Source organism: Apium graveolens, chromosome 2 (assembly GCF_009905375.1).
Source record: "Apium graveolens cultivar Ventura chromosome 2, ASM990537v1, whole genome shotgun sequence".
Classification (NCBI taxonomy): Eukaryota; Viridiplantae; Streptophyta; class Magnoliopsida; order Apiales; family Apiaceae; genus Apium; species Apium graveolens.
Genome location: NC_133648.1, coordinates 317,291,605 through 317,316,931, shown reverse-complemented (window position 1 = coordinate 317,316,931; position 25,327 = coordinate 317,291,605). Strand labels below are relative to the sequence as shown.

Below are 25,327 nucleotides of genomic sequence, written 5' to 3'. Positions count from 1 at the left end.
AATATCGCCACATTCTACGTTTAGTAAATTTAAATTAAAAGCTCGGCGAGAATATCTTACCAATAATGTGATTTTTTTAATATCTTATTTTAATATAAATTAATGTGTTTGAGGTCTTTATAGGATCAAGTCAATTGATTATTTGTATTAAAATTACTAACTTCACTGGTAGCATATTATTGTTTTTGGGACTTGTCCCGATTTTAAAAATATTCAAAATTTGATATTAGATCTCACGAGATTTGTTAAAACTACGATGATATATTAAATCAATTTATTTTCATTTTTTATTTTAAAAAATTAGCTTTTTAAAAATAATTCTTTTAGACTAGTAATATTCATTGATCAAGGTAATATTGTGCAAATATTTTGAATTATTTTTAATATTTTGAATTATTCAAATAAAAGTTATATCTATACTATATTGTAGCATTTGATTCAATGCATTTTATACTATTTAAAGAAAATATATATTGTTCAATAATTTGAAGGAATTATCCAGTTCAATTCATATTTATAAAACTTTATCGAATTGATAAATATTTAATTTTAGGAGAATAGTATACAATGTTATCAATTTATTATATGAAGAAATATTAGAGTCGTAATGAAAGAAATTTAAAAGTGGTTTAAATAATGATATAATTACAATTTTTCCTTTGAATTTTTAAAAAATTCATGAATATCAATAATAAGTCTTTACAATATATAATTTATTTTTATGTTACAACCATGATTGATAATCGGTTGCGTAAAAAATAGATATGGATTGTTTGTCAGTGATAATGTGAATACCAATATAAATTATCGCAATTTATTTATTACATAATTTTAATTTTTGAATAATCATAAATACATGTTATTTAAGTAATCAATTGCCTCACTAGATGTTAATAATGATTATACATGTACATAAATCAGATATTTAGCATATAAATAATTGAAACCATCGCAATTTACTAAGAAATGTAACATACGATAATTTACATGTTGACACACACTTATACAATTTAATCCTACTTTGTTAACAGTAGTGTAAATAAAAAAACTAACATTTTTCCACACATACATACGTTGAATTTCAAAAACTAACATTTTTCATTAAAATCAATTTTTATATTAACAGTAGTGTAAATTTTACATTATTGTATATTATAATTGCAAGTCATTCTGACTTCAGTTATGCATTTTTTATCTTTTTAAGTTAATTGTAAGTTAGTAGTGAACTCAGTAAAAATATAAACCAGTACGTAAGTTTATTAAAATAAAATTTAATTTTTTTGGTCAACTCTGTATTCAACATATATGTTAATTTTTAGTTTTTTCTTTGTAAATATACTAACGACATTCTACATATTAAAATTAATCGTTTCATTTTAAACGTACACTGACTATCCTGTTTATATTGATTCATTAAATACAAATTATACAACACAAATAAGAATATATATATATATATATATATATATTGCTTAATGAGCTATATTAGAAATGTTGTATAATTTGGTAATATCTTGTATGAAAATAATACACATTAATAAACAATCAACTTGTATTTGATATACGTTAGATATTGTAAAACATTTACAAATAAGAAAACAACTAAGAATATTATAATTGTATGATGGATAAAAAAATTCGAGAAAATGACCCGTGTATGCTAGTTTCTTAATTTAATACAAGAAAGAAGATTCAACCTTCTAGTTCTTTCTCCATGAAAAATATAGAATGTGCATCAGCACCAACCCTTTTTTATCATCAACACCACGTGACCTTGTATAAAATTATTTGTAAATACCTTATTTTAACTATATAACACTACAACATAGATGACCTATTTGCACACTTTTGTATGGTGTTGCCTTAGAAAATGTTGCAGTATGTATGAAATTATGGCATTATCACTGATTTTGGTGTCTATATTATTTTTGAATTTTAAGAAATTAATTTAAAGTAATAAATTATTGTTAATATTATAAAGCATCTAATTAAAAAATATTTAAATATTTAAAAAATTATAAAGAAAAAAATGTAAGGTAAATGAAATGGGCTGGGCTAAAATTTTGAGTTGGGCGGTTTAAATTCGGACACATCGGGAAGCCAAATTTTTGAAAAAGGGAAAGGGGGAAATTCAGTTTATTTTATACTCTATCTCCCTAGATCTCATTCTCCTCTCTCTAATCTCTCTCTCTCTCTCGACAACTAGTTCAACTAGGGTTCAATTTTTTTTTCCAAATAATAGTTTCGATTAACTAATTCTGGTTCAAATCAAGAGGTTTAAGAGGTTTAGGTTATGAGTAGAAGATTTGGGTTCAGACCTTGGCCTAGAGGACGACATAGTTGCGAAGTATAGTGCTGACTCCCGAAGTCGGTCTGAATATGGTCCAAAATTCGGCTTCTTTATCCTCAATTGCGCTAATTGAGTCTTGTATATTAGAAGGTATCGAGATAATCCAATAACATAGTTATCAAATCATTTTATCCATTTATTTCAATGTCATAATCTAATTTATTGACATTATATTATTTGTATCTGCCTTTATTTTTGCAAATACTCCAACATTTAATTTTCTTTTGTTTGTTCTTGATGCTGCATTTAAGAAAATCATGTTCACTCTAATTGTAGCCTATAATGTGCATCATACATGCTTTGATTGTTTTTGTGTTTAATTTTAGATTAATTGTGTTTGTTGATTATTGGATTGTATTGTGTTTGTTGATTGTTGGATTGTATTATGTTAATTTGAGTTTGTTTTAGTGAAATGATAATTTGTAATTGATGCTACTTGTAATTTGTTTGAAAATTGTTTGTTAAATTGTAAATTTGTCGATGCTGGGACGTGATTGTGTATTGTTGCTATTTTTTTGTTTTTAATCGAGAGAATGTATACAGTTTGTGAGAAGATCATCACTATAATTGTGAAATTATCGACTCTGAAAAGTGATTATGTATTGTCTTTGTATGAGTTTGTTCTTTGCAAGAGAAGGTCAAACAGTTTAGAGACAAATTTGATATTTTTTGGTACTCTTTTGTATTTGCTACGTGGAAACTTATAGATAAGCTGAAGTTTAATTTTGTTGAAATATTAGAGATGAGTTCTTGTTTTTCGATGGTACTGATGTATACGTTATATTGTTAGAGTCAGGGCAAGGGCTTTGGTTCAGTTTACGAGCTTCTCATCTTCAGTTGCTGGAGAGAGGATTGGTCAACCAAAATCTGAAAAGACCAGAACGTCGAGAAGGACGGTGAAGATGATGTGTACTATACATAATGTTCCATCCAGGGTAAGAGGTTTTTCAGGATTACGAGGAGATAATGCTTTAGATATGATCATCTGACTGAGGAGCCAATATTTTTCAGGGTAAGAGGTCTTATCAGTTGTTGCAGACTTGCAAGTTGCAATGTTACCGTGTCGAAATATGTTAAACTCTTCGCACGCACTTAACATACACGCACTTAACGTACATGGGATCATCTGACTGATAGCATTATCATTCCCTCTCTTTCTTAGCATTAAACTTGACATGTTCATCAACGAGTTTACCTTTCTCTCTAGCTCATGAATTTTTTGGACATGATCAGAGTGCCTATATTCTTCGGGAAAATCAGTAGTTGGAGGATCATAACTTTTTCAATATCTACTAATTCACTAGTCCGTGTTACAGATTTTTCAAGGCTGAAATTGCAGGTGCACGTATCATGTTCATCAGGTTTGTTGACTTGGTTTTCTTTCATTCTTTTTACTTTTTGATAAACGTATTCTGACTATAAGACTGGTTGAAAATATCAAGCTAAACTGAAGTATAATACGTGAATATGTGCTTTATGTTTATTATGTATTGACAATAAAATTTGAAATCTAAAGGTACCGGTTGGCCTGAGTTTTCTTTATATAATTTATTGTAGAAACCCAAATGTGTACAACTGGAAGATCTTGCTATATAGTGTAAATTACGGGCTTGGGTTCTTATGCTCACTTGGACTCTTTATTTATAAAATATAGTAAATATGCATTGGTTGATAAATATTTGTATACTTTATACGAGCTTCTCCTGCTTCTAATTTATTTTATAAATTACAGAGTTCAGTTATATAACAGATAAAAGGTTATCCTGCTTTCATATTATTATACTATATAAATATGCACTTAAATGGTGAACCCTTTGATTAATGCAGGAATGTATTAACAAATTTATAGATTTGGAACCAAAAGCGCAGTTTGTTTATGATATCAGCATTTAGGTTGAACCAATTGTAGCTTAAGTCAGGTAGTCCTTTTCATATTATTTTTATATATTCATTCAAGATGCAGCGATATATATATATATATATATATTAAGAAAATAGATAAGTCTAATGTTATGAATATCCTACCAATGGTTCGTACAAGTATCGTATAACAAGGTTGTTCAGTTTTATAATTTTGATTTGTGTATTGCAGGGACCTGATGGTTCGTGCAAATATCGTATACTAGCTTCATGTTTACAGTTGATGCATCAAGCATTAAAAAGGTGCTAGAGGGTTCTAATTCGTCACCGGATCAATCTTCTTGTAGGGAATCCTTTAGTGAAAAAAGAATGACATGTTGTTGTTCTAGCTTTATAAGAGTACCTTTTGAACTAGTATAGGTTTTTCTTTTCGATTTTGTAATGGGTGGTTCATGGTTATTTTTCTCAAGTACATGTATATTTTAAATTATGTTCTTTAATTGGTGTTGGTAGATGTTTAATTGGTGATTAAAAATAGTAATTGAATGGGTGTTGGCTTATTTTTTATTAGAAAATATAATTTACAAATGTAATATATTTTTATTTTTATATTTCGTGACCGATCATCAGGAACAACATGAAATATAATTGGTTCCAATATAAACTGTTGTTTCTAAATTGTTTTGATAATCATAGAATAAATGATTTATCAACTGTTTCTGTTTTGAATAAAAAGTGAAATGCAGTTTTAATTCAGATTCTGGTTGATGTTGATACTTAGTTTGTTGTTAAATATCAAAGGTGGTAATAATATTGATGATTGATGTTGACTTCAGTATGGGATGCTGTGAGTATCAAAGTTCGTATTGATATCTAATTTGATATGACAACAAAATGAGTATTAATATCAAGAGTTCGGTTTTGAATAATGATTCAGTCCATAATCATTGTTTCAAGTTATTGTTGTTTACGATATTTCCGTAAACATGGTTTTACGAGTTTTATCTCGTCGAGATTCAAAGTATTGCTGAATCATTTTCGCTCGAAAAAATCAAAAGGATTTTGAATACATTTAAGGAACCAATTTTGGGGTTCCTTAACTAAATTTTCTGATTCGTCAATTATGATTTTAAATGTTCTGCTCTATTACAAACGTCGGTTTTATATTGTGGGCCCCACGCCTGGGCCATACATCCACATGTGGGGCACACTTTTTTTGTCAGTTAGTAACTCTATTGCAACACAAAATATATGTTGTTATGCTATAAAAATCATGTTGCAACTGATATCTATAACAACATATTTGCTATGTTACCATAGATTGACCCTGATGTAAGATTAGATATCTATGGTTACTGCCTTACACCCAGCACTCAAAAAGTGTTGCTACCTTACACCCAGCACTCAAAAAGTATTGCAATAGACCTATTTAAGGCAACCTTTTTTGGGGTCTATAGTAACACAGATTTGGGGTTGCTAGATGTGCTAGATGCCATGTATGGCGTAGTGTAAGGAATCATACGAACCTTCATGTCCAATATAGATGTAACATTCATAGTATTAAGCCACCCAGATTTTTTTGCCAAAAAGTTAGTTAATGCATATATTATATACGTTCAACCTTGTCATAAAAGGGTGGTTGATTAAAGAGCAAGTCTTACGTTTATGAATATTTAAGAAATTCAATTTGAATTTCTTGACATAAATTTGTATAGCATTGAATGTTTAATTACATGAAATTCCAAAAACTGATCTTAACTAAATCACAAAACCCATTTGGTCATATCCAGGCTTGGGTAATTTGATTCAATAATATAGCATAGATCGGAAAAATAACATATCTTGTTTTGTGAGTTAACAGTTTATTTGTGCTAAAAATTTCAGTGGATTGTATTTCACTACTCACCGTGAATAAAATTATGAGCATATAATTGGTAAAAATATTTGTTTGACTTCAATTAATTTTTAGTAATCACTAAAGAATTAAGTGTCTGTTTTTTTTTCAACATTCATTTTTGCATGTACTTGAATATCTTAGGGATAGAGTGGTCAAATTGACGGGTTTATTCAAGCCGTTCGGCCCGACCCGATATTTTATTCGTTATTATTCGGCGCTTTTGAACCGCAAATAACCCAACCCGAACCAATTCGTGTTAGACTCACTGCCGATTATGGGTTCAATTTTCACAACTCATGAACCAGTCCGTCAAGATTCAAACCCAACCCATGGCCCAATTCGACCTAGCCCACAGTTCACAAAGACAAAAACTCAGTATATATATATATATAAAAATTTATATTTCAATTAAATTTCAAAATTTTTTATTTATAATTTAAATTTATTTGTATAATATTATTATTCCAAAATTGTCATAATATATTATTTATAAATATTATAGACAATTGAGTACTTGTAATAATGATTCATAACAATTTTTTATGTATAAACTCCAAAAACAATCATTATACAAAATCCTTATCATCAAAATGATAATTTTTTTGAAATATATCAAGTTCACGTATAAAATAATATTTTAAATTACTAGTGATCAAATCTTAATATTTATTTCAATAAATATGCTAAAATGTCGCTCCAAATAATTGCTAATGATTATTTATTAATAATTAATGAGATGATCTCATAAGAACTCTCTCCTAGGGTTTGAAGAGCCGTCTCTTGTTTTTTATCTTTGTCATTTCTCAAGTTAGCCAAGGGTCTTTCACAGGATTCTCCGGTGAAAAGCCCCAACCCATTTGTTTTCTTTTGTTTTTGTTGATTTTCCTACGATGAAACTCATTTTTTTTACTATTTGTGTGTCTCTCCTTTTGAAATGTTTATTTTGTCTCTCCTTTGGGGTGTTTTGTGACGTTTTTGTTTAATTATGTTTGAATTTATTCGTTGTTGGATCTCTTGAGAATGATTTTATTAATGTATTTTATACTTAAAGTTCGTATTGAAATTGGGATCGTGGTGATTCTTATAAGAGCTCACCTTTCGGAACGAAAGATTGTTCATCTGTTAGGGGTTTATACTTTTGACATATTTATAACTGGTATCCAGCATGTATGTAGTTGGGATGCCGCTCCTCCAATTTCAGTTTATGCGGTTGAGGTGTCGCTCCTCCAATTTCAGTTTATGCGTTGAGATTTTTGAACATCGGAACAACAATGATTTTTATGTGATAAGTTCAATTGTGATATTGTTGCGTTCAGGGATGTTAGTGTCGTTTGGAACGTTTGTGATATCTTGATTTCATTTTTAGCTTTAAAAATATTTAAATAATGTGTGTTAAACGATATGAAATAAATCAGCTAATTATTTTTAGTATATTATTTACTTTTCAACATGATTGAATCGATAGTTGGGAGTTTGTTCCAACTATGTCCAACTATGTTACGTTCTATTTAATGAAATTTTCTTTTCTTTTCTGGCAGAGAAAAAGTACGAAGAATGATGTAATTTAATTTCTTTCTATTCATTATTTTAAATGATTTTTATTTTTTGTTTTTTAATTTTTTGATTTAACACCGGCCCAACTACCAATTCAGCTTATAACATAACATGCAGTCCAACCCGCCAACCCAGCTCGTAATCTAACCCAACTCGAGCAACAAATCGGTTGCAGTTAAACCAAATTCAACTCAACCCGAGTCCAACTCAGTGCCTTCATTTTCTAGCTACCCCCGAAAAAGAACTAATACTGCCAATGTGCCTTTTACATTTGGGAATATGATAGGTCAAAAATATTTTTTTAGAAATTGCGACAAGGATATCATTTTTTAAAATTTATGATAAAAAATACCCGTTTAATACATATTTGAAGAATGAATAAGTTTAAGACGCATTTATGAAATGAGTGTTACGTTAAAAAAATTAAAAAGCAAAAAGCAAAACACAAGACACCATTTTTCCTGTATGCATATCACCAAAGATAAAGGGGGTGATACACATTTCTTGAATGCGTATCTCTATTTATTATTTATTATTTTTTTAAAACTTTTTTTACACAAAATACCCATTTGTAAATTGTGTATTAGTAATAGCCAATTTATAAATGCATATTATACCGTTTTTTTGGCCAAAATTTTAAAAGTGAAATTTTCATCAAAAATTCTAAAAAAAAATATTTTTATTATTTTTTCGGAATAACATGTATCAACGGTGCAGTGCTGCTGCTTTTCTTCTCCTATAATGGACGGATACAACGGAAGGAGAACAAAAATTCGATGCCATAATTAGCATATACTATATTGCACGAGAAAAATGAAATAAATATTTTATTAAATTTGAGGGAAACACTGAACATGAGTAAATAAAACGAATAAAACCAAGCATATATTCCCTCTGTCTTTCTTTAACATTTGAATTAAAAGGAAGTGGGCAGGAAAACTAAAACATGGAAATGAAATTAGTAAAAAATGAATATAAATTGTAAAAATTATTTATGTTAACCAATAAATTAGTGACAAAGAGAGGCAGAGAAAAAGTAGTGGACTCATTTGAAAATTTTAATTGTCAAAATTTTGTTATTTTAAAAAAAGTTTTAATTTATAAAATAATTCCCAAAATTAAAAATCTCTAAGAATTCAAAGATCGCAAAATAATAAACCACATATAATCTTTGTTACAGAAAATTGACGAATTTTTTTAAAATTTAATAATAAATTAAATAAAATTAATAAATAAATTATTTAAATTTTCAAAAATTTACAATAATATCATAAATAAATATTTAAATTAATTAGTTCCGATTTACGAAACACATAACGAATCATGTATAACAGTATAACCGTCTCCAAATCGGACAAAAATATCGATGTCAGGATCAAACGTCCCCAACCAAATACAAAATAGTTGAAAATAACAAAATTCAAATAGATAACAACAGTAAATAGTAAATAACCTCAACTACAAGGTCAAAATAGTAATCTTCCATCCACTCCCACTTCACACTATATAAACACTCATCGAGTCCAAAATAAATACACACACTTTCACTACCATGAAAGACTCATCATCTCTCCCTCGCTATAAAAAACCTAAAATCAAACTCAACTGCAGCTTCAACGGCGCATTCACTCACCTCCGGCCGCCGGAAAACCTCAAATACACCGGCGGCGAGACTCGCGTCATCTCAGTCGGCCGCACGGTCACGTTTTCCCGCCTTCACGCGAAAATTTCGGAGCTCATTAAATGCCCTAAAAAAGCGTTTAATCTCAATTACATGATTAAAAACGGCGAAAATGAAGAAGAGCAGTCATGTTTGGCGGTGATGGAGTCGGACGACGACGTTCGGTGCATGATTTATTGTTATGAGAAGGTTGAGTTTCGAGGTGATTGTTGTAGGCTTTGGATGTATGTGTGTAGTGATGATGAGTGTGTTGAGTTATTGAATTTATCGAAATTGCTAAAAATTGTAGTTAAAAGTGTTGGTGAATGTGGTGAAGTGAAGTATAGTGATGAGTGTTTGAGGAAAGGTTTGTTGAGGAAGGAATTGGTTGCGAAAGAATCGGAGTTTGTTACGAGGTGTTTTCGAGAGCTAGGGTTAGGTAATTATGATGAGAATTGTGAAGATTGCGTAAATTGTAGTTTTATTGGTAGTTTGAGTAGGTTGATTAGGGATAAAGTAGAGTGTGATTATGATGATGATAAGTGTAGGGAGAGTAGGAGTTATGTAGACTCGATTTGTCATTCTCGGGGATTGAATGTGAAGTGTAGGGAGAGCAGGAGTTACGTAGACTCGATTTGTCATTCTCGGGGATTGAATGTGATTAGGGATAAAGTAGAGTGTGATTATGAGGACGGTAAGTGTAGGGAGAGTAGGAGTTACGTAGACTCGGTTTGTCATTCTCGGGGATTGAGTGTGAAGGATGGTGAAGAGTACACATGTGATGAAGATAATTGTATTGAGAGGAGGAGTTATGTAGACTCGGTTTGTCATTCTCGGACATTGGATGTGAATTTGGGGAGTAGGAGTTACGTAGATTTGGTTGCGTTGTTGGATTCTCATTCTCAGTTGTTGAATTCAAATGATATGGTAGATTACAAATGTGATTACGCAAATTCAGGGGAAAGTAGGGGTTATGCAGACTTGGCTGCACTGTCGGTTTGTCATTCTCGGCCAGTGGATCAGAAGGACACAGTTGATTACAAATATAATGACGATAATTTTATGGAAAGTAGGGGTGATTTGAATAGAGAAAATATTATGACATGTTCTGCGGGTTCCATGACATTAAGGTCTGTGTTACCCCCAGGGCCTTGTAGAAATCAGTTTCTCGATGGTCTATCAACAACTTCTTCACATGTCAGTCCAGGCGATGCTAGCAAACCAAATGTTTATCATTCTCATTACAAAAGTAATCCTAGTAATTTCACAGAGGTAAGGAATCATAGGAAAGTTAGATCGAATGGGAGGCCTTGCTTGGGAAAATCTTACCCAGGGATTAAGTCGAGCTCAGTTATCTCAAAACAGGGGAAAGTCGTGAAGTCATCTTATTCCACTCTGTTAAAGCATTGGTCCGATTCTAGTAGCCAACAAGTGGAAGGTAATGCAAGAGCGTCGAAGTGCATCCTGAATAACCTGACTTGCTCATTTACTTTCCCTTCTGGTAGTGAAGGAAACATAAGTGAGAATGGTTCTGGTGTTCCACATGACAGATATAAAAATCCCGAGTGTCAGTTTTCTTATCACGATCCACTCCCAAGCATAGCTGATCAATCTTTCTCTTCATTGGTTAATGCTGAGAAGTTTATGTGCCCTCAAGCTCACATTACAAAAGAGGCTGTTTCTATTTTTTCTTCCGACAAAGTAATGGAAGAAAACAAGCAGGAAACGGTGCTTCAGCAGAATGTTGAATCCCCTTTAAGCATTGAAAAAAAGGTGTTGTCTCAAACTAAATTACTTCTTTGTGCATACTGTTATTCAGCATGGAAGGAAAAAAATTTATCCAGAAATTTAAGTATCATAATCAGTTTTTATGACAATTCTTTCTACAGGACGAAATAAAGAAGACATACGATGAGTCTAAAGCAAATGGCGAGATACCACCTGAAATTACTGCCCTTTACAATCATCTAGCTATTGGAGAGCTTCAGGTTATCACTTTTCTCTTGGAATTTTTCTCATTAGAATTTCGGTGCTACTAATGACATGAAACACATTATAGTATGCTTATATTTTTCTGTTTTTATATCATGACGCAGGCTATTAAGAATTCAGACCTTGAATATATTAAAGAACTTGGCTCGGGCACATATGGAACTGTTTTCTATGGAAAATGGAAAGGGTCTGATGTTGCAATTAAAAAATTAAAGCCGGGTTTCTGCAATGGAGGTGCAGTGGAGGAGAATCGATTGGTAAACTGATATTTATTTTGGTTAAATTTTAAAGACTAAATGACCGGTATTTATAAAATTTATTGGAAGTAGTTCCTAATTTTGTTATTTTATTTGCCCCTATCTAGATTGCAGATTTCTGGAGGGAAGCCCATATATTAGGCCAACTTCGCCATCCAAATATTGTTGCCTTGTATGGTGTAGTCACAGATGGACCTGCTACCAATTTGGCAACAGTGACAGAGTTCATGATCAATGGTTCCCTTAAACAAGTCTTCCGCAGAAAAGATAGGTATAATCTCATGTCCTTATGTCACTTTCCACTGTCTCTTACACAAGCTTGTCCCGAGCAATGTATGCGTTTTCTATTATTGTAATTTTTGTATAATATGTTTATATCTAAGAAACAAGGACCCGGCATGCGGATTTGGCAAATTTAAAAATATGGGCATGCGGGTGCACGGGGACACATCATATATAAATATAATTTTTTATATATATTTCATGTCATGCATATTGAAACCGACAGAATCAAAAACTGTATGCAGACTAAATGAAATGCATAATTTGTTCATCATAAACACATACATATAGTTTTGTCTTTTCAATTATGAAAGAAATGTACATGATCATCAATACTTTTGTATTTGCTTATAGACATTGATCCTTGATTTTATAAAAGTATTTAGTTAAATCATATATTGACTATAATTAGTGAACACAAAACTTGAAAATAGGATTGTGAATTTCTGGGCAGAGATATGTAGTGAAAATTGTATATTATTAAATTCAGTTTTCATTTTTTTTTTTGTGGAAGCCGTGTACTGTACAACCTAAAGAGTAAAATTAGGGCATGAGATCATTGTTTTTCTCTTGAAACTAGTGTTTTATTTATCCAGACTCCAAAGAAGCTGCAGGATCTGGATTTTCATAGAAATGGATTGCCCTTTATTTTCTTGAAAGTTGAAACTCGGATAATTACCCTCTGTATTTGAATCTTCAATGCCAGAAAAGAAAGTTCAAATTGTCTCTAAATGTCATGTCACATGAAGAAGACGATGCTGCCACCAATTGGAAGTGTTTGTCTGTGATTTTACTCGGTCTATTGGCCATCACTGCAGCCTTTAAACACTTACATCTTTGTTTTGTCTTTTACAGAAAGGATCTTTTCATGCTTCATATGCAAACCTAGTACATTAGCAGTTTGTTTTTTTCTACCTACAAAGTTATGTGTGTGTATGCTGTTGATAAATCTGAATTCAGATTATTTGCACAATCATATAAGGTTCTTTATACTTCTTTGCACTTAAAGTCCCATATTCTTATTTAATGGTATACATATAAGACAAATTTTCTTTTCTTATTCTATTAGTGGACCAACACAAACATGTACTTTATTCTAAAAAAGGGTTGTCACCTGTCTGCAGAACTATTGATCGCCGAAAAAGGCTGATTTTAGCTATGGATACGGCGTTTGGCATGGAATACTTGCATGAAAATAACATAGTACACTTTGATTTGAAGTCCCATAATCTTCTTGTCAACATGAGGGATCCTCGGAGGCCAGTGTGCAAGGTTATTGACCTGCTACTTAGTATATTGACATTTTTCCACTGCCTACCTTCCTTTTTTACTCGTGAAAATGTGTTGTATTTTAACTGATTTCTCTGTGTTTTTTAATTTTTTGAACACACTTAAACACCCACCTTGCCGCTTTAGAGCCCTTTGGCGGTTTCTCCTTTTCTCTTTTATAGTCTTATATACAAAAGATATAAATAAGAAGCACTCTGCTTCCTCTCATTTTTTAAAAAGGAAATTTTCCTGGGTTCAATGCCAGATTGGCGATCTTGGATTGTCAAAGATTAAGCAAAAGACTCTTGTGTCTGGTGGGGTTCGAGGAACCATACCATGGATGGCTCCAGAACTGTTAAGCGGTAAAAGCTTGGTGACTGAGAAGGTAAATTTTAGCTGCTATTTAATGTATGTACAAGTCATGCTACTTGCTGATCATCCAAATGATCTCTTGTGTTTGTTGATGATTCTGTGTAGGTTGATGTTTTTTCATTTGGTATCGTGATGTGGGAACTCTTGACAGGGGAGGAGCCTTACTCGAGTATGCGGTCTCATGAAATCATAGGTACACTGCACTTTTACACTTGTGATCATGTCATTTGGAGGATATTAAAAATATTAAGTAGTTTCAGCGAGACATCTCAGTTATTATGTTGACGTGGTTCTATATATAGCTTTAGAAGTACAAGCAATTGTTGATGGCTCTTTTTCTTTAATAAAAATAGAGCAGTTTTTAAACTGTTTTATGCCTCTGAGCTCCATTCTTGCCAATCTTCTTTCTTCTTTGCCAAGTCAAAGTTCAACATTTGATATACAGTTTACCCTCGTCGTTTGATCCAAACTTATCCTAACTGTTTTTCCTTGTACTTTTATACGGACAATGAGGATATAAGATAGAGATTTGGAGTTCTCTGTTTGCTGATTCTATTTGTTATGCATAAATTGGCTTTTGTTTTCACATATCTGCATTTAATTTCTTGTTGTGAAAACTTGTATGAACTCAAATAGAAGTAGCAGGTACACTCTCTGTCTGGCACCTGCTTTCTTTCACAAATTTATATGCATGATCTAGATACATCGTTTGATGGAACCCTCTTGCATTTTCAGCTGGTATAATAAAAGGCACTCTCCGACCGGAGACTCCGGCCTGGTGTGATCCAGCGTGGAGGTCACTGATGGAGAAGTGTTGGTCGACAGATCCAGCTAACAGGCCAGCCTTTTCGGAGATAGCAAAGGAGCTACGGACCATGGCAACTGCTATGAATATCAAGTAAATGTAATGTATTTGAGTTCGAGGAGGCGAAACTGTCAGATTTTTTCATTTAATGTATGTTTGATTAATGTTTAGAGAAACAAACTTTTGGAGTTTATACACAAGTGTTAAGAGGGCATTCAAGCGCTCCCATGTATCATAAATGTATTTACAAATTAGTGGATGTATTACAATAGAATGAAATGAAACTCACTGCTTCCATATTTGTTGGCGAGAACCTTATGTCAGTAATATTTACTTGTTTCGTTATTATCCTTATGTTTGAGGAATTGTTTTTTGGAGAGTGTCCCATGAAACTCTAGCTCGTGTGTAAAAGCATCACCAAATGAGCATTGTTCTAGAAATCGCTAGGCGTGCCGGGCGGTAGGGTACCTTCGAGAGATTAATCGGTAAGTCGGAGATTAATCAGAAGAATATAAATATTATTTTAAATTTTTATAATTATATAATGATCAATATGTCAAATATTTGTTTGAAAAAAAAAATTAAAATGATATTAAACGACGTCTACATATTTGAGATGCATTATGTACTAATTATTTAGTTTACAATATTAACTATATTTTAATTCACACTTTTAAATTAATTATAATATATTATTTTTATATTTTAAGTGAGAAAATAAATATATTAGACTATTTGTTACTTCTTACCAATACTTTATATTTGAAATTGACATGATATTGTGTGAAATTATTAAATTAATGATTAAAATTATAAATACGTAAAAAAAATATTTTTTAATTATTTTCCGTCTATACCGCCTAGGACCGATTTTTGACCGTCTAGCCTGCCTAATCCCGATTTTTACCCGATTTTTTAAAAAAAATGCTTAAATCACCGCCTAAGTCCGAGTCGGGGCGTTTTAACACCGCCTAGCGCCTAGGCGCCGCCTAGACCGGATTTTTAGAACACCGCAACTGAGAGTGCCAACCAACATTGGCCAATCACCAAAATTGTTAACATATTATTGTTCAAAATTGCCGAATCATTAAAATTATTAATATCTTAATGTCTCTGAGCATCGTACATTGTTCACAACTGTCAAGCGTCAACTGGTAATAATATTAAATCATTTCAGTTTTGAACATTTTATCTCACACAATTTTACGTATAAATGCTTAAGATACACTAATAAAATAAAAGATAAGTAAGAATATTATATACTAGAAGTCACTGCATCGTCTCAATTTTTTATGAAAAAAAATATTTACTGTTTTACTGCAAGCGGCTTTCAATAGATAAACAAATAAAAAATATGTTTGATATGCGATTCTTAAAAAAATCTATGTACATAAATAACAACTCAAAAATAACGGCTTGTCGACTGGATTGAAATCTAGCCTCAATAATTGAAATGAGGTATAATTTTATTATAATTTGGTCATCACAATCATCATCGCCTCGTCGGATGTTCTTAATTAAATTATAAGGGCCACTAGATCTAAATATTAAAAGAATACATCCCCCAAGTTCATGGATTCTCCCGCCAACAACAATATTTTATATTATTTTTATAACTTATTCGAATTCAACCAACAACAAATATATGGATATTATAATTTAAGGATACAGTTCTTAATTAAATAATAAGAGCAACTCCAATAAAGTCTTCCTTAAAAATGTTATTATTAAAATGAATTCTAGTATCTTAGAATATTTAATTGTATGTCAACTTAACAACTTTTCTTATAAGTGTATCTTAGTAATATTTTATTATCATATATAAAATCTAGTTATGCATTTGATATGGAGTAGGAGAGAGAAACAAATTTTTAATTATTAAAAGTAAAGGTAATGAATCACCAATGGTTACTTATAAATAAGTCATTAACGGAGAAAGCACTAGAATGTTGTGCAACTCCAACAAATTAGCTATTTAAGATTCTAAACTAAAATTTAAGGAATCTTGTATAAAATAGAGTTCCGACAGCATCCAAGTGCTTCCTTAGAGTAAGTCCAACAGCTCCCTTATACGAGCTATTAAATTCAATTATAAGGATCTTGACAAAAAATGACACTCTAACAGTGTCTTAGTACTTCCTTAAATTACTAAGACACGAGTATCATTCTTTATCTTTAAGGAACTTCTAGTGCTCCTTGGAGCATCTCCAACAGCTTCTTAATTCATTTCCTAAATTTAATATAAAGTATTGGACTTTAGTAATTTAAGACATCAATAGTTATTACCAACTCCAACAACATTCCCTATATTCATTTCTTAAATAATATTTTATCATTAAAAAGTAACATTATTACATAAAGTGAAAAAAGAAAAAGTATTTTTTTCAAATATATATTATAAAATAAAAGTTAGAAGAAGAGAGAGATTAACTAAAGATAAAGAATTAAAAGAAAATCTTAGTGGATCTTAGTGATTTAAGGAATCATTAGGATACTATTGAAGTAGTTTTTCTCCATATTCCTTATATTAGACTTTAAGACTCCAAATAGCTAAGAGTATCTCCAACAGCTTCTTAATTCATTTCCTAAATTTAATATAAAATATTGGATTTTAGTAACTTAAGGCATCAATAGATATTTCTAACTCTAACATTCCCTATATTCATTCCTTATACAATATTTTATTATTAAAAAATAACATTATTACATAAAGTGAAGAAAGAGAAGATGTTTCTTTCAAATATATATTATAAAATAAAAATTAGAAGAGAAGAGAGGTTAGCTAAAGATAAGGAATTGGAAGAAAATCTTATTGGATCTTGGTGATTTAAGGAATCACTAGGATGTTGTTGAAGAGGTTTTTTTCTCCATATTCATTATATTAGACTTTAAGACTCCAAATAGTTAAGTTGTTGGAGTTGCTCTAAGCTGGTGGAGTTGCTCTTATAATATTTTTAGTAATAAAAAATCATTTCTCTCTCTTTCTCATTTTTCTTTGATTAAAATAAATTAAAATAATAATAAGATAAAAAGCAAAGTTTTTAACTTTATCTTTTGAGTTGATTATTATTAATTACACTTAATACTCCTTGCTAGAACCCGTCGCTTAAATGCAGCTTATCTTGGTTCACGTGATCATAGGCTATTGCGTGTGCTCATAGGGTTTACCCAGTGGGTACTCCAAGGATAGCGGCTGCGGATTAACTGCGATAAAAAAAATCGCACTAGTTTTAAATTTTGTTTATATTTCGGATAGAGATCAATACCCTTTTATTATATCATTCATATGTTTTTTTTCTATTTGTTAATTTTGTAACCGAAATCAATTCGATTATAGTTGGACTGAAAATTTCTAAACCAAAATCAAATTCAAATCTACAGTTACAATTTTCAATTATAGAAAGAAAAAATATATGATTGTGATTCTACATTTATCCTAAAATCGAAGCGGCCCATGCTCTCGTGCGGGGCTCTTGTCCTTTTTTTGGACATCTGAATGAAGTATTCAATTTTATGGCACAAGATTTGGACAAATGACACAAAACGCCACTTTTTTCGGGTTTTGTTAGATACACCCACAAGAAGTGGTATTTTGGGGCATTTTTAATATTTTTTTTTATTTTTTCCTTCCCGCCCCCGTTTGTGCCTTTGTTTCTGCCTTGTGTGTGTAATTTTTATTATGTAAAAAATCATGCCAAGGGCATATTTCGAACTCTCATATTAAATTTTAAAAAAATTGATTTAATATTTTCTTTGTTGGATTATGATGTTTTCCTTCTTTTTTATGTTGTATTACTACTTTCAACAGTTTCATGAATTTTCTTCCCATTTAATAGTTCTATTTTCAATTTATAGATGTATTATTTCACACATTTGCAGTACCATTTTCAGACGGTACAAATTGCTATGTTTTCTATTTTTTTGAAAATAATTTTATTTTTAATACTCACAATACACTAAATGTACGTCTACGTCAAATAAATAACATTTTTATATATTATGTAGAACTACATTTCTAAAATTCATGAGTATGAGGTCTCGTCAAGAAAAAACATATTCCCCATGATACCCTTTTTCAAACAGCTAAAACCATAAAAAATAAAAATAAAAATAAAAAATACATACTATAAATGGGTTTACATCACTACTAAAAAAAGAATTAAACCAAAACATTTTTTTGGGAAGTAAATATGAGCGTTGCAAAACATGTTTTTACCATGGCAAATCTGCACAAGACAAGGCAAGAAAAGGGAGGAGAGAGCAAAACTGAAAAAAAAAAAGAAATGCCCTAGAACGCCAATTCTTGTGGATGATTATGACAGAAGGCGTTATGTGCCATTTTTGCCAAAATTTGGACCATTATATCATAAAAACGAATTATTCGTTCTAATGTACCAAAAAAGGGACAGAGTCCTCGTGCGGAGTAGAATTATACTCCCTCCATCCCAGTCATTTGTATACAAATGATTTGGTCACGGAGGATAAGAAATATAATAAAATAATGTTACTTTTGTTAAGATAGTTGGATGAGACAGAAAGAAAAAATGTAATTTAGTGAAAAAAGTATATAAAGTTGATTAAAGTGGTGGGACCATTTAATATTTAATGAATAAAATGAGTGTAGTGGGAGAAAGTAATGAGTGTAGTTGATTTTTATATTATAATTTTTTACTATTTTTAGTAAGTTAGAAATATATAGAATTAAATGGAATATCAAAAAAATAAAGTGTATAGAAATTAACGAGACACATGCACTATTATATTGTGTAGTGCACTCGCTTTCCTGCGCGTGAGAGATTAAAAAACGAAAGGGCCGACGTGACCACAATGATTTTGAAATTCAAAGGAAACATCATAAAACAGACGACCAGCATGAGTCCACGTCAGCCCACAACCTTTCCTACATAACAACATTAGTAGTACTATATAAGACCTAAACAACTTCATTGCAGCCTCCTTTCTGTTAGCAGCAGCTCGCTTCCCAAAGTTTATTCACATTCATCAATTTTCAAGATCTGAATTCGAATTTCAAATGACCATTTTTTCAAATTAAAGCTCAGATATTCTTGATTTCTTGCTCAATTCGAACAATTCACGGTAAATTCTCAACTCTTTATCGAATAATTTCAAGTTCTTTGTACACAGCCGGATCTAGTCATTTGCTATATATGTATTGTTGCTTTTGTTCGTGTTTGTGTTTCGGGTTTTGATTTTTTTAGTTGCGAGTGTTTTTTGTAATTTTTTTTATTTGTTGTGTAGTTTTTAGGGTTTTGATTGTGTTTTGGGTATTTTGGGAATTTTTCGCAAATGTTTGATTTGAATTAATTTTGTTGTTTATTCCGATGAGTATTGTGGTGGTATAGAGTTATTGATTTAATATTATGATTGTTTGATTGGGTGAAAATGTAGAGTAATTTGTTCACATTTATCGGTTTTGATGAAGAAGAGATTAGGGGAATATGATTGAATCATAATTTGCGGGATAGTGTAGAATGTTTGCGTAATTTGTGATTTGTTTGAAATGTTGAGGGCAAAGAACATATGAGCTCGTCCAACTGGTTCCTTGTTGAAAAACACTTGCTGCGTGATTAAATTTTGATGCCACGGATTTGGTGTGTATTTGTTCTGTTTTGAAACAATTGTGGCATGATTAGCACCTTTTTATTGCTGTTTTTGTTTTACGTTTTGTACTTGTGTGCTTGTTTGTGTTTTGTAAAAAATTTGTGATAGTCAGTCACTCAAGATTCGTGAATTCTTGTTCTATGTTAAAGTGTGGACAACTAGACTGCTGGTGAGTTACAGAGTTGTAGTAAATGTTTTTTAATTTTTAGTATTGGTTTAATAATATTAATATGGATACATTTGTGCTTCTTTACACTAAGTATTAGAAAATATCATCACTTGTATCTGTAACCTCCTCTGTTCAATATGCTTCTATATATAGATAAATGATGGAAGGTGTAGTGTGTTGCATCCTTTTACGCGGGTTTGGGGATTCAGTCCATCATGTTGTAGTTAATCTGGTTAGAGGATCACATATCATCTAAAAATTAGCTTGGGTCATCCTACTTAGCAAGGTTTTGTGTAATTGTATATCAATATGTTTTTTGCTAAGTAAGTGTGTTGTTTTTACTTTTGCATTGCTCCGAAATGATAAATTGTATATGCCATGTCAATAATGACAATTGTAAGGTAGTCTGTAAATGTTGTGTCTCTGAAATATTGTAGACACGAGATTTAGATATAATTACGGTAATGGAGTGACAGTGGCTTGTGTATTTGGTACTTGGGAGTTAGGACTCTATATTTTTTTTGATCCTGATGATGCTTTGCTCTGTAGTGGCTCACTTCGGTATTTCCGATGTTAATTAAATTGCAGTTTCAACTATACTATCTTCCGCTACTTTGACGTATCAAGATGCCTAAGGAGAGAAGAGATTGCGCCACATCACGGTCAAGAACATCCCCGTTTCCATGTGGATCTAGTCCTTCATTATTGTCATTAATAAAAAATCCTTTAGAGAGCGAGGAGCATGTCAAAGAATGGGAGGAAGCTCGATGCCCTGTATGTATCGAACATCCTCATAATGCAATTTTGCTTCTGTGTTCATCTCATGGTAAAGGTTGCCGCCCATTCATGTGTGACACAAGCTACCGCCACTCCAACTGTTTTGACCAGTTCTGTAAGTCATTTGGTAAAACTTCTTCAACAGTGCCTCAGCAAGAAGAAACATCACTTTCAACTGCAACTGACTCACCAACATATAGGATGACTCTTGATGAAGGTACTCCTGCTATTCAAGCTGAAAGAATTGAATCCAGACTGATGCACACTGATTGTGAACACAAAGTGAAGGAAAAGCTGGTTTGCCCTCTGTGTCGGGGAAATATAAATGGGTGGATGGTTGTGGAACCTGCTCGTGTCTTTATGAATGCAAAATTGAGAAGCTGTGCCTGTGAGACATGTGATTTCAGTGGATCATATTCAGATTTGAGGAAGCATGCAAGACTTGCACACCCACTTGTGCGGCCATCAGAAGCAGATCCGGAGAGACAACGTGACTGGAGGAGGCTGGAGCGGCAAAGGGATCTTGGAGATTTAATCAGCACACTGCAATCTTCTATCGGGGAAGATAGAAGTGAGGATAGCGCTTTCTCTCTCGATGAACGAGGCTTGCTAACTGTATTCTTCCTTGTTCGAGTGTTCCAACCTGGTAATGTCTCAAGGAGCAGCAGCTGGTCTGGTACCTCAAGAACGAGGGCGCATGTGACTGTTAGGAGGAGGTCAACTAGAACACTCTGGGGGGAGAGCATTGGTGAGGAGAATTCCCTTGATCAAGACAATGATACCTCTGATGGGGGATCTGGCCCTAGCAGGTCTCAAGAATAAACTACGTGTCAGCCAGGAACAGGCCTCGAGAGTCGAGAATATGCAGCCACAAACACCACCAATAAAGGTTCTTGATTGTTTTCTTTGAAGCACTGCCTTGTCTGAGTGTCTTAGCCTTCTTTTGCTTGCTCTTCTCCAAATGGTATCTGATGGAGACTATATATCAGTAGCTTTTGTCTCAGGTGAAACAGAAAGAGAAGAAATGTGAAATTATATGAGCAAGTCGAAATTAAATGTAATTATTTCTCTTCAAAATTAAATCCTTAACTAAATATCGTTTGGTGGTTCAGTGGTAATATATTTTGGTTTCTTAATTTCTGCTGATTTAGAGATGTGTTTTTTCTTTCTATATTTGAACAAAGAAAAATTAGCGTTGAGGGCTGGTTTATTAGATCATTGATCATATTAATAGATCAGATATCAGATCAAATTATAATTTTAACTTTTATAGTTAATTTTTTTAATTAAAATGTTAAGACGAAAGTGTGAGTATTTGAGTGTGTTAAATTATTAAAATTTATATTTGACAATTAAATTCAAATTTAAAGAATAAATAAGATAAATATACCAAACCAAACTTGGCCATGCTCATAGTCATATTTGGATTACATCATATACACACGGTTCATTTTTTTTTTTTTTGCACCCTTACATTTGCACAAAGAATGGTAATGGAGAATGAATTCTTCAAGTAATGGATCATGGCAGAAGTAGCAGCAGCAGCAGCAGCGATGATTACACCACTAATATTGTCGACGACGAGACCCAGGTTCTGTTGAATGTTTACGATCTCACACCTCTCAATAAATACCTTTTCTGCTTTGGTCTAGGCGTCTTTCATTCTGGCATTGAAGGTAAGCAAACCATGCTTGTTTATGAATACATATAGCTTGATATTACAACCATGCATGCATACACATATCAAATGATGCATGTATGTTGTGATTCTGATGTTCATCATTCTTCTAGCTACATGTAGTTTCTCTGTTTCTGTTTTCCTAATGATTTCAGGAGCTCTGTTAATTTTTTTTGTTTTTTTTCCGGGGTGACCTGACCTGACCTGACCTATCTTGATGTTGAACATGGAAGTTTTCGACCAAATATTTGAATTTGCTTTCCAATTCTATAATTCTTTCCCTTTTCCTTTTTAGATACAGGGTGATCGAAATTTTTTGCAGAGTAGGACAGATATCTGGGAACCATGGCTACTCGCAATCTCCTAAATTCTGGGAAAAAGTTGCTTGATAATACTTATGCATTGTCTTGAAACCTGAACATTTGATGTAATGCCTTAAAGAGCAACTTACTCTCCATCTATATAGTCCATTTTGGCACCAGTACATTGTCTTGTAGGAAATCAACCTGTCTTTGAACTTTTCCCCTTCTCCCCCAGGCCCCAACTATTATCAGAAGAGAGTAATGCTAAGAATTATCCCCCAGTCTTATAAGATACACAATAGTTTAGACATAAACATAAGAAGGGCTCTGCAAATGTAGTATGATGCCTCACCTAACAATATGAACTTGATAGAAGAACTAGGAATAAAGTTTGCATTTAGTTTGACTGAAGCCACTAACCATGCCTGAGTCGTATCTGGAAATTGATACAGCTCAGTTTCACAGCTATATCAAACGATATTAATACAACTCTACTTTTAATTATAACTACCTGTTTCTAATTGATTCTTCATCTGGTATGAAACATTCTCAGTTTATGGTATGGAGTATGGTTTCGGAGCTCATGACTTATCCATGAGTGGAGTTTTTGAAGCTGAACCTAAGAGCTGCCCGGGTTTCATCTACAGATGCTCCATTCCCCTAGGTCGTATAGGCATGCCCTTCTCAGAATTCCATCATTTTCTTGAGACTGTGGCTTCCGAGTACCATGGTGACACGTATCACCTCATTTCCAAGAACTGCAACCATTTTACAGATGACATGTCCTGCAGATTGACAGGCAATAGGATTCCAGGGTGGGTGAATCGGCTTGCAAAGCTAGGTGTGTTCAAATCAAAATTCCTTTTCCTTCACTTCATGTTCCTCGATTAGTTGTCACTTTAGTTGCTATTTTCTGTAGGCAATACTAATCGAAAGAATTCATTTTTCATATAATTCCTGTTGGTGATTAGCGATTACTGATTACTGCTGCACAGCATTTGCAAATGAATTTGAGAGAAAACACCTCATTAGAGGATCACTTTAGCTCATTACACTCATTACATTAATAACCATCATCAAGAACATGGCACATCTATTCATGTTCTTTTGCAATTTGCTTTCATGATCTTAAGAATACGGTCTTTTTGCTCGTTTTCTGGTATGCATCAGGTTCTATCTGCAGTTGTCTGCTTCCTGAAAGCCTCCAAGTAACAACTGTTAAACACCTACCTGAGTACCATCCTTGCGCTGGTAAGCCTGGACCTTCTTGTTCAATTTTCTCGAGTTCTCAATCTAATAATCAACTAATCAAACTAACCCTCTTTACAGAAAACGATGTAGCTGAGTCTATCTTAGTTAGTACACCCAAAATATCAACAGAAGTGGATGATTTAGAAAAAGACCGTATACAGTTAATATCGCCACCAGGAAGTGGCGAAGTATCATTCATTAGAGAGGCGACGAGACGATCATGATGGAACAAGTGAATATACATTTGGAAAAGAACGATGAAGTGAACAATGTCAGTCAGTTACTTCATTGCTTGTAGGTGCTTGGTTTAGATGTAATACTAGTACTGTATATTATACTACAACTTACATGATTTACAAGTCCTTCACCGGTTCAATTTAATAGCATGATTTAGATTTTAGATTTACTATTGTTCACTGTCCTATTTAAAACGAAGAACACGTTAGAAAATGAAAAGTTTGAGACATGTTCCTGATATAATTTCCTAAAACTAATTGTTGGAGGGTTATCTATGATATGCGGACTTAAACTTTTATGTTTGAATTTAAGTCATTTTCTTAGTGTAATCCATATATAAATTGAGATGAAGTTAGTAGTTCGAAATGAGTTGTGTGCGTTTATCCCTCGTATTGTTAAGCTAAAGAAAGGTGAAATACTTTATATAGTACCATGTGCAAAGTAGTATACAACTAATAAGGCAGGTGAGTGTGCATTGTGCCTCGCGCACACACGCAAACGTTCCGCCACGACTCGGGGCGAAGTACGATTTGGGCGAATGTCTCGCATAAGTGAGGCGACCTGAGCGAGAAATTTTACTCCGGTTTTGTGTCTGGTGACTGTTACGTTTATGATTCTGAAATATATTCTGTTAAATGCATATTAAGTCAGAATATTTATTTTAATTATTGTAATATCTTCAGTTACGTTTTGTTTTGTATTATATACAGAACCAAACGTTTGGAATAAGATATACCGAGATCACAGACTTGTGAAAACCCTACCTGCTATTTTCTCTCTTTTTCTCTCCTCCATAAAATACAGATTATAGCATAGGTTTACTGGGCGAACTGAGCTACGGGGTCGCTGTTGAGCGTTACGTGACTGTGGACACATTGCTATGTGATGTTGTATCCTAAAAGTGATATTGCTGCAAACCAACACAGCGTAAGTGGGGTAATAATTTTTTTAAAAACAGTCTGGTCTTCTCGAAGGCTAGGCGCCTCAACTGTT

At 32.5% G+C, this 25,327-nt stretch overlaps 3 protein-coding genes across 4 annotated transcripts; all 3 read left to right on the top strand.

Moving 5' to 3' along the window:
• Nucleotides 1-9,145: 9,145 nt before the first annotated feature.
• LOC141708884 (uncharacterized) lies at nucleotides 9,146-14,597 on the top strand. Of its 2 annotated transcripts, XM_074512710.1 has the most exons (8): nucleotides 9,146-11,094; nucleotides 11,211-11,309; nucleotides 11,418-11,570; nucleotides 11,678-11,841; nucleotides 12,977-13,124; nucleotides 13,387-13,506; nucleotides 13,599-13,686; nucleotides 14,229-14,597. In XM_074512710.1, exons 1-8 carry the CDS (start codon nucleotides 9,214-9,216, stop codon nucleotides 14,393-14,395), a joined length of 2,820 nt encoding a protein of 939 aa, XP_074368811.1. In that variant the 5' UTR covers nucleotides 9,146-9,213; the 3' UTR covers nucleotides 14,396-14,597. The 2 variants fall into 2 exon arrangements, 1 of the variants encoding a protein (XP_074368811.1); XR_012569673.1 differs by lacking the exons at nucleotides 13,387-13,506; nucleotides 13,599-13,686; nucleotides 14,229-14,597 and adding an exon at nucleotides 12,449-12,834 and having other exon boundaries at nucleotides 12,977-13,111.
• A 4,640-nt stretch (nucleotides 14,598-19,237) lies between these two features.
• Nucleotides 19,238-22,002, top strand: LOC141708882 (uncharacterized). The gene is made up of 2 exons (XM_074512708.1): nucleotides 19,238-19,395; nucleotides 20,678-22,002. The coding sequence occupies exon 2, from the start codon at nucleotides 20,717-20,719 to the stop codon at nucleotides 21,686-21,688; it is 972 nt and encodes a 323-aa protein (XP_074368809.1). The 5' UTR covers nucleotides 19,238-19,395; nucleotides 20,678-20,716; the 3' UTR covers nucleotides 21,689-22,002.
• A 103-nt stretch (nucleotides 22,003-22,105) lies between these two features.
• Nucleotides 22,106-24,497, top strand: LOC141708883 (deSI-like protein At4g17486). The gene is made up of 4 exons (XM_074512709.1): nucleotides 22,106-22,542; nucleotides 23,400-23,687; nucleotides 24,017-24,097; nucleotides 24,176-24,497. The coding sequence occupies exons 1-4, from the start codon at nucleotides 22,383-22,385 to the stop codon at nucleotides 24,319-24,321; spliced, it is 675 nt and encodes a 224-aa protein (XP_074368810.1). The 5' UTR covers nucleotides 22,106-22,382; the 3' UTR covers nucleotides 24,322-24,497.
• Nucleotides 24,498-25,327: the final 830 nt, after the last annotated feature.